Source organism: Chrysemys picta, chromosome 3 (genome assembly GCF_011386835.1).
Source record: "Chrysemys picta bellii isolate R12L10 chromosome 3, ASM1138683v2, whole genome shotgun sequence".
Classification (NCBI taxonomy): Eukaryota; Metazoa; Chordata; order Testudines; family Emydidae; genus Chrysemys; species Chrysemys picta.
The window spans coordinates 77,536,904-77,547,024 of record NC_088793.1 but is presented as its reverse complement, the minus strand read 5'-3'; the positions used below and the strand labels follow the sequence as shown (position 1 = coordinate 77,547,024).

At 42.7% G+C, this 10,121-nt stretch overlaps 1 protein-coding gene across 1 annotated transcript; it reads left to right on the top strand.

Moving 5' to 3' along the window:
* Window positions 1–378: 378 nt before the first annotated feature.
* On the top strand, window positions 379–2,690 carry LOC135982280 (general transcription factor II-I repeat domain-containing protein 2A-like). The gene has a single exon (XM_065588247.1). The coding sequence runs from the start codon at window positions 619–621 to the stop codon at window positions 2,425–2,427; it is 1,809 nt and encodes a 602-aa protein (XP_065444319.1). The 5' UTR covers window positions 379–618; the 3' UTR covers window positions 2,428–2,690.
* The last annotated feature ends 7,431 nt before the right edge of the window (window positions 2,691–10,121 follow it).

Here is a 10,121-nt window from a genome sequence, read left to right as displayed (position 1 = left end):
CAGACCTGCGGGGAGGTGTGGGGGGGGGCGGGATCGTAAGCCCAACAGGGGGTGGGGGGCAATGCTGGGAAGAAGCCTCAGAGTGTGTGGCCACCGCCAGAGTAGGGTCCACCCCGCAGCATCCATTCAGCACAGCCAGCGCCTGGGCAGGAGGCCTGGGACGTGTGAGGAACAGACTGCGAATTTCCCTGACATTCCAGATACAGCTTTTTGTGGCTTCCCCTTGCCCACAGAGCGGCGTTACGTGTTTTCCTTTAACCTTTTCCATTTTTTCCTTATTTGTAATTGCTGTTTAATAAATTGTATTTGCTTTGAACTATATGTAATGATGAGTGAGTCAGAGAAGCATCTAGAGCAGAGACAGTACCCTGGACACTCTAAGTCACATGTGTCAAACTCAAGGCCCGCGGGCCACATCCGGCCCGCCATACAATTATATCCGGCCCGCGAAATCGTTTTATATATCTGTTTTTAATGGCCCTGTGATATGACGCCCCAATAACACACACTACAAATCCCATGATGCAGTGCAATTGCCGCCAACGGCAAGCCGCGGTTCAAGTTCGCGGTCTGTTGATGTATACAACGCTAATCTCAAATCAAAGCTAGACCCCAACAATGGCCAAGAGAAAAATTGATTCTGAAAACCGAGGCTTTCAAAGCCGGTGGGAGAATGAGTATATGTTTACTGAAATTGCAGGTAAACCAGTGTGTCTCCTTTGCGGGAGTAATATCGCTGTAATGAAGGAGTATAACCTAAGACGGCACTACGAGACGAAACATGAGAACAAATTCAAAAACCTGAGCGCAGGACAGAAGCTACAAAAGGTAGAGGAGTTGAAGAAGAATTTGACATCCCAGCAGACGTTTTTCACCAAAGCAAAATCACAAAGTGAAGCTGCTGTGAAAGCAAGTTTCATTGTGGCCGAAGAGATCGCCAAATCAGGACGGCCGTTTACCGAGGGGGAATTCGTAAAGAATTGTATGATGAAAGTGTGCGACGTCCTTTGTCCAGATAAAACGCGAGCGTTTGCAAATGTAAGCCTCAGCAGAAACACTGTTGCTAATCGGGTTTGTGAGATGGCGACTGATTTGAAAACACAGTTGATTGAAAGAGCAAAAGATTTTGTTGCATACTCCCTTGCCGTGGATGAAACTACTGACGCGACTGACACTGCACAGCTGGCGATATTTATCCGTGGTGTGGATTCCAATTTGTGCGTAACAGAGGAAATACTGGACATTAAATCGATGCACGGGACAACGAAAGGAGAAGACATCTTTGGAAATGTATTTCAAAGTGTAACCGACATGAAACTGCCGTGGGAAAAACTCGTTGGACTTACAACAGATGGCGCACCTGCTATGTGTGGTGAAAAAAATGGACTGGTGGGAAGGATGCGCTCAAAGATGCGGGAGGAGAACTGTGCCGGTGAGTTGACAGTGTATCACTGCATCATACACCAGGAATCGCTGAGTGCTAAAGTCCTAAAAATGGATCATGTGATGAACACTGTAACACAAACCGTCAACTTTATCAGAGCCCACGGTTTAAATCACCGCCAATTCCAGTCTTTTCTGCGGGAAATAGATAGCGAGTTTGGCGATATGCCATATCATACGGAGGTCCGGTGGCTAAGTCGGGGAAAAGTTCTCAAAAGACACTTTGAGCTGCGAGAGGAAATCTGCCAGTTCATGGACAGTAAGGGGAAAGACTGCACAGTTCTGCGGGATGAAAAGTGGAAATGTGAGTTGGCGTTCCTGGCTGACATAACGTCGCATCTTAGCGCTTTAAACCTTCAACTCCAGGGACGGGAGCACATAATAACCGATATGCATGATGCAGTGAAGGCATTTCAAGTGAAGCTGCGCTTATGGGAGACACAAATGCACCAATGCAACTTGTCTCACTTTCCCTGTTGCCAAGTAATACGGAACCAAGAAAGTGCCACAGTTTTCCCAAATGCCACCTTTGCTGAAAAACTCAGCGCGCTGCGCACTGAGTTCGCACGGCGCTTCAGTGACTTTGAGGCACAGAAAAGTAACTTCGAGCTGCTTCGCAACCCATTTGCAGTCGATGTGGAAACCGCACCTGTAGAAATGCAGATGGAGCTGATAGAACTGCAATGTAACGGGACACTGAAGGCAAAGTACGACACTGCGGGGCCAGCACAGTTCACTCGCTTCATTCCTGAAGCGATGCCGCAGCTCCGCCAACATGCGGCTCGAATCCTGTCCATGTTTGGCAGCACATATCTGTGCGAGCAGCTGTTCTCTGTGATGAAAATTAACAAAACGTCACACAGGAGTCGCCTCACTGATGAACACCTGCAATCGATCCTGAGAATCTTCACAACACAGAACCTAACCCCAAACATAAACGAACTTGTTGCAAAGAAAAGACTCCAAGTATCAGGCTCTGACTAAATAGGACAAGAAAATGGAATGTTATGATTTGTTATGATTATACTTTTGCTTTAAATTCAATTTTTTATTTATATTTTCAGATTTTTTAATATTCCAGCATGTACAGATTTTGAATGTATTGTATTGACAGGATATTTTTTTATGAAGAGCAAAATATTTTAAGTTGAAATGTATTTATTTTGGAATGATATCCTGTATTTTGGTTCATATTAATGGTTAAAAAACATAAATATTTAGTCTGTTAAATAAATGGTTATACTGTTCGGCCCGCGAGTTTTGAGTTTTGGCCCCCTGTGCAATTGAGTTTGACACCCCTGCTCTAAGTGACCACGACAATATTGGGGGTTGAGCCCCCCCTTAGGAATCCTGGGCCTTGTTGGGGTTATGAGGACTCTGCCACCCAGGAGAGTGGAAGGGGAGTCCTTACGCTCAGGCAGGACTCTGAGTAAAGGGAGTGGGAGTGAGGACTCAGATCCTTTCACTAGCCAATTTCACCTGGGTAGAATATAAGCCAGGAAAGTTCCCAACAATCCCCTGCTTACACTTACTTTCTTTCTCCACGCCAGTCATGATTTTATAGAACTCTATCATATCTCCCTTTAGTCATCTCTTTTCCAAGCTGAAAAGTCACAGTCTTATTAATCTCTCCTCATACGGAAGCTGTTCCATACCCCTAATAATTTTTGTTACCCTTTTCTGAACCTTTTTCAATTCCAATATATCTTTTTTTGAGATGGGGTGACCAGATCTGCACACAGTATTCAAGATGTAGGCATGCCATGGATATATAGAGAGGCAATATGATATTTTCTGACTTATTATCTATCCCTTTCCTAATGATTCTGTTTGCTTTTTTGACTGCTGCGGCACATTTAGTGTTTTCAGAGAACTATCTAAAAAGACTCCAAGATCTCTTTCTTGAGTGATAATAGCTAATTTAGATCCCATAATTTTATATGTATAGTTGGGATTATGTTTTTCAATGTGCATTACTTTGCATTTATCAACATTGAATTTCATTTCCCATTTTGTTGCCCAGTCACCCAGTTTTGTTAAATCCCTTTGTAACTCTTCGCAGTCTGCTTTGGACTTTACTTTCCTGATTAGTTCTGTATCATCTGCAAATTTTGCCACCTCACTGTTAATCCCTTTTTCCAGATCATATATTAATATCTTGAACAGTACTGGTCCCGGTTCAGACCCCTGTGGGATACCACTATTTATCTTTCTCCATTCTAAAAACTGACCGTATATTCCTATCCTTTGTTTCCTATCTTTTAACCAGTCACTGATCCATGAGAGGACCTACCCTCTTATCCCATGACAGCTTACTTTGCTTAAGAACCTTTGGTGAGGGACCTTGTCAAAGGCTTTCTGAAAATCTCAGTACACTATATCCACTGGATCCCCCTTGTCCACAGGCTTGTTGACCTCCTCAAAGAATTCTAGTAGATTGGTGAGGCATGATTTCCCTTTACAAAATCCTTGTTGACTCTTCCACAACAAGGCAATTCATGGGGGGGGGGAGGGCACACAGGGGTAAGTACCCCTTAGCAGGGAGCATAAGGGGTGGGGCCAGATCTGGAAGAGAAGGGGTGGGGCCAGAGCTTCTTCCAGCCATGCTGCCTGGGACACTGCCTGGTGCAGTACAGCGTCAGGGCTAATTGGGAGGGTGCCTGGCTGCGGCAGCAGCAGCCTGCCCCAGCCCATGTTCAGTTTCTGGGGACAGCAGCTGAGTGAGCCGGAGGGCCCCCCCCTTTGTTTTCTCCCCCCCCCCCCCCCCCGAGTTGACTCCTGTCCCTGGAAGCTGAGCCTGGGCAGGGAGCAGGCTACCGCTTCACCACCCCCCCAGCCAGGCTCTCTCCCAGGCAGTTGCTGCTGCTGCACACAGAGCATGCCGGAGGATGGATAACGGGGAGGGCGGGGCTCCAGCTCGCTCAGCTGCTGTGCAGGAAGCCAAACCAAGGCGGGAGGCAGCCCACTGCTGCCACAGCCAGACACTCTGCCAGACAGCTGCTGTGCTGCACCAGGCAGCGTCTGGGCAGCTCCGTCCCAATCCCTGCCTGGGTCTGGCTGCTGCCAGAAAGAGCAGCTGAATGTGCTGGGAGTTGGGGAAGCTGGTGCAGCGAGAGGACAGAGTGCCCTCCCCCCAGGTAATGTGGGGTGGGAGGAGGCGGGGAGAGCACGGGGACCCCAGGCTAGGGGTGGGGTGGAGAGGAGTCATGTGGAGAGGTCTCCCCTTTAGCTGGTGCCCCCCATACTGGGGGGGGGCACCAGTCATTTAGACATGATGTGTCTGATAATTCTGTTCTTTACTATAATTTCAACCAGTTTACCTGGTACTGAAGTCAGGCTTACCGGCCTGTAATTGCTGGAATCACCTCTGCAGCTTTTAAAAAAATTGGTGTCACATTAGCTATCCTTCAGCCATCTGGTACAGAAGCTGATTTAAATGATAGGTTACATACCACAGTTAGCTGATTTTATTGTTGTTATATTTTCCAATAAACAGCATAGAGATTAGTACAATGAAACATTAGAAGTCCGTAATCTAAAGAGCCCTCTTTTATGAATAATTTTTGGTACCATAAAATCCCCCAAATTAATGGCCTCATTGTCAATAATGTATATTATTCTCATTCTCCACTGCCTCACACCTTTTGTGTAATCATTTTCACCTGTGCAAAGTGGGCATAGAATATTATCATTACGTTTGGTAGTGCTCTACTCCCACTTTGTATAGATGTAGATGAGCACATACAAGGTGTTAGGCAGTTAGATTTTATTTTGGTGAAAGACATTTCTTACACCTATTAGTACTTCATAAAAATAAACTTGATAAAAATTGGCAAATCACTATATCCGAACACACCAAACAACATTTCAGTATTGTTAACGGTATGAAAATCATTGATTTTCACATACAAAACGGCCACCATAAAAACCCACATGCCTTTGATCAAATACCTTGGGAATATACCTTAATTCATTAACAGTAAGGTATAATAGTGCCTCAGTCATTAATGCACAGTTAACTTTCAAAATCACATACAGATTTTTTAGATAAAATAGAGTTTCTTCTGCTTTTTTTTATTTTGGCACTGATTTGCACCAAGATAAAAGTTCTTTTGCTTCACAAATTGGTATGACACTTTTACAGCCTGGCTTAAGAGTTGCTTTTCTGAAAACATTGTAAGGCACCATTTGTATCACTTTAGTTAAGGTTTTCACAGTATTTTCACAGTAATTTTTTCAGGGCTTTAAACATGGCCATAAAAATATGCACCAGGCTGAACCATGCCTGTAGACAATGTTTCAGCCGAGATGTCAATTCCTTATTTTACATATTTAAGAGGGTACCGCAATAACCAGTTACAATACTTTAGATAGCTATAGTAAAGAAATATGTAGTGATGGAGGCCCAATCCTACAGTTCATCCATACCCAAAACTTCTTTTACATTCACATGGACTGAGGATCTGGCCCACTATTTTCCATTGAGTGGTCTCAACATGGTTTACAAGCACTAATTAGTTAGGTCTCACAACATCTTTGTAAGGTCAGTAGTATTATCTCCATGAAGAAAACAACAGGTTTGCTGTTAGCCACAAGATTTTTCTTCATTACATAAAATATAATGACTTTTACTTAGTTGCTTTTCTGAACATAATAAAACTCTAAACAATAAACATCAATGCACAGGACACTTCCTGGGGATTAGTAATGGATGATGTTGAGCCAGTAATATTACTATTACTGTTTAAGCTGGTGTTGAAAAACCTGGCTATATGGATTTTTCTATGAGTGATGCAGTTTCAGTTTGTACATACAGGACATTTCTAAAGAATTAATACCATGTACATTAGGCAACAAGGTTGCTTGAGTCATCTTTCAACATTGACTTATTTTAAAATTCTTTTAGCTGATACTAAAGTGCGTTGGCTTATTAAATATGGTAAATTGTTGGTACCATTCCGCTATTCACAGCAGTAGAACTGACTAAATCATCATCTTGAACATATTAGTCATGGTGCAAATTTTCCAAAAGTCCTCCTCCCAGTGTCCATTTGTGTGTGCACAACTTTGTACAGGCAAATCATTTGCACATGCTACTTTTGCACAAAAAACAATAGAATGCACATGCATAAAACCTATTTGCGGTTGATTTGCATGTGTAAATAACAGGGCTGGCAAAAAAAAAAAAAGCCGCAGCAGCGCAATTGCGCTGCTCCACTCTTCGGCAGCAATTCGGCGGCAGGTCCTTTGCTCTGAGAGGGACTGAGGGACCCACCCCCAAATTGCCGCCAAAGACCCGCACATGCTGCCCCAATAGCGGCCAGAGTGCCGCCCCTTGGTATTGCCCACCCCAAGCACCTGCTTCTTTAGCTGGTGCCTGGAGCCGGCCCTGGTAAATAATGTGTGAATAAGTTGTGCACTCAGTAAGCTTAAGACCCTTTGAGTTCACAAATTGTTCTGGACAGAACATTCTACTGATGTTGAGCAAACTTGATGGAGTTACTTTTATTTTCTCATTTTTATTTTTGGAACCCTAGGGAATTCCATTAAAATGATATTAAAAGAATGTTAGGTTACAAAATGAAGCAATTAAAATGCTGGAAGACCAAAGTTTAAGTTGCTTACACAACCTTAACTCTGCCCCTTTGTGACTATGCATTACAATATAGGCTTTAAATATATGGTCACATATTCTCTCCTCAGGACCCTTGGCTTATTCTAAGTACAGATTGGAGGGTTAATGAAGTACGGTCTTGTCATGAATGAAGTGACAGTACAGATATTCCCTCCCTCTGTCTTGTTGACAGGGTAAGTTGGTGTGCAGTGGCTAAAACAGGAAATTACTCATATTGCATAGAGTGGATCAAAAATTACATATTGCACTGTTGCCTCATTTCTGATCTTTCAGCCTTTACACTGACTCAGGCAGGGACTATGTGCACAATATATAACTGCAGTATTGTTCAACTAAGGACTGTGTCCCCTCCATTAGAGTTACAGCAGTGTAAAACTGGAGTAACACATGCTGAATCAGGGCCTGGATCATAATGTATACACACAAATGGGCAAAGCTAAGGATGTGCAGGTGACTTCCACTTTGGCATTTCCCAACCGCTGAGTGCTTCACTTTGTAACCCTAATGTTCTTTTCCGGTAGTTTTCTATGGAATTTTCTGTGGATAGGCAGATAGATAGGCAGAAATAAATGTATTTGTGCATTTTGTATTGTAAGGACAATTTCATTTTATCTGAGGGGATGGGACATTGGGGATGAGTAGACTGCAGGCAAAGGTTCTATTTTGTTTTGTGGGTTTGCTATAGACTTAAATGCTGACAATTCAATTTCCATTGTATTTTAAATGGCGTTGTGTAAGCACAGCTTTGGGGCAAGTGCTTTTTCTAAGCTGAAATATCCACATTTGTATATCTCCAAATCCTGAAGCCATTACTCAGCTTTTGCTCAGTTTTTGAGCATTGGCCTGCTAAACCCAGGGTTGTGAGTTCAATCCTTGAGGGGGCCACTTAGGGATCTGGGGCAAAAATCAGTACTTGGTCCTGCTAGTGAGGGCAGGGGGCTGGACTCAATGACCTTTCAAGGTCCCTTCCAGTTCTAGGAGATAGGATATCTCCAATAACTCACTTTTGAGGGAATCCCGAGGGCCTCACCTGCTCCTTACTCAGTTTTTACCCTGGGAAAATAGGGAGTTTCTCCTGAATAAAGACTGTGAAAAGGCTTCAGGATGTGTGCAATAAAATAGTTTATAAAGCACTATGTACTGGGTACAGATCCTGAAAGGAATTTAGGCACCCAATGCCATGGGAGTTAGGCACTTCGAGGATCTGGGCCTGGGATCCTTTGGAATAGTTCCAGCATAAGTAAACAAATCGTTCTGGAATGTCCCTCAAAATGTATTGGTATGTTCCAGTCTTTACCCAAGTCCCCCTTTCTTTCGCATTTTTTGTCCTTTATAAAAATCTGGCAGGTGGGAGGAATGGGGGTGTAGCATAACCACTGATACCCCCAATTAAATCATGGCTTCAGGATGATAGGCACTAAATAAAAGCAAGATGTTTATTATTAAGTATTATTTTTATAATTGTTTTATAACCAATTAATTTAGCATGGCTTAAGGAAACCTGATAAAATGAGAGAAGAATTATTTCATTGAATCATATGGCCATGCAGTAATATTGTTAACTGGTTTGCTATAATTGGTTGACAGCGCCCAGTAGTGAATTCAGATCTTATCCAATATTCCTCTCTAAACTGTGAAGGAAAACACAAATCATCTGATGCAAATACATGTTCAACCTTTTTATTTAATTGAGTTCACGAGTCACTCTCCTTTTATATTTTTATTTACTTATTTGGTTATTTTAGGCAATTTCTCCATTGCATTAACCACCTTAAAATCCTTCTTCAGAATAAGATCAACATCTGAGGCTAGAATTTAAACCTCAGAAAAGGTAGGAGAATCTTTAATTTCTGAAACTGAACAAGTAGACTTATCCAAACATCTCCAGGGCTTTAATGGAGGATATCTCTAATTCTCTGAATTGTATTCCTTTCACAGTGATATTTTGTAATTCCATTCTATTACCCTTGCTTAACATTAATGAGATAAAAAGATCACATTATGGCGATTGATGTTCTTCAAATTAAATGCACGTTTCCATGTACAAAGCTGTCTGCTAATTTAAAAAACATAGCATGTAACATAGAATCATGACCATGGTCATCACTCAGCTGGGATCAGATAGCATTTTTTATCTATTCATTGGATTTAACAAGGCATGAGATGGAAGCAGAATACAAAGTGTGGATAGATTATCCCATATCCCCGCTTTTGGCCACTTCTTGGCAATCTCAGCAAGGAAACTGAGGCTTCATGTTGCCATGGCAATAAACCTCAAGGTCAAAGGGGCATATGGAAGGTCAGGCAATGACAAAGGAACATCTGAGAGGCCATCTGGATGAGTGACCTGACATAATTAGTCATTAATCCCACTCTTGGGAACAATAGAGTTAGCCGAGAATGTGTTTGGACTTTGATCGTGGTCAGGGTGATCTCATGGGGAAAGGGAAAGAAAGCTCCACTTGGTAACTAAGCAGATTACCCTGGCATGCTGTTAACTAAAGAAGAGTAGGCAGAAGAGGCCAGTGGGATATGCATTTTACATACGCTACGTTTTCCCTTTAGTTACTAGAGGCCTCCCTAGAGCCATGTGGCTCTCGGATTAGCTTTTGGGTAGTGGGGTTTTATTTTTACAGTTTTCAGTGAAAAGAGAGCAAGAGTCCCAAAATACATTACTTAAAATTCTCAGGCAACAGATGGGAAGAGAGCTGAAGAGCCAAAGGCATCAGCCAGCTTGGTTTACAGGTGTCAATATTTACTAAGCAGAGTTTGCCAGGGTGCCTTTTGGGAAAACGGGAGAGAATGGTTAATCAGTAAAACAATGGCAATCAGTCCCGTTGTCTGTTTTAAATAGAATGGTTAGAATTATAAGATGATCGAGTGGATGGCAAGAGCTACCCATCAGCATCTGTCTTTCCTTTTCCCTTCCTCCCCCCTTCACTCCCCCTTTATGTCATGTTTTATTATGCAGACCGAGGCTTTGATCACAAGATATCCCTCACATGTAGTCGGGATTCTTCTACTTGAAGAGTTGGTGATGTTT

Bases quoted from the DNA above. Each gene is read 5' to 3' on its own strand.
- LOC135982280 (XM_065588247.1), top strand. From the start codon at position 619: ATGGCCAAGAGAAAAATTGATTCTGAAAACCGAGGCTTTCAAAGCCGG.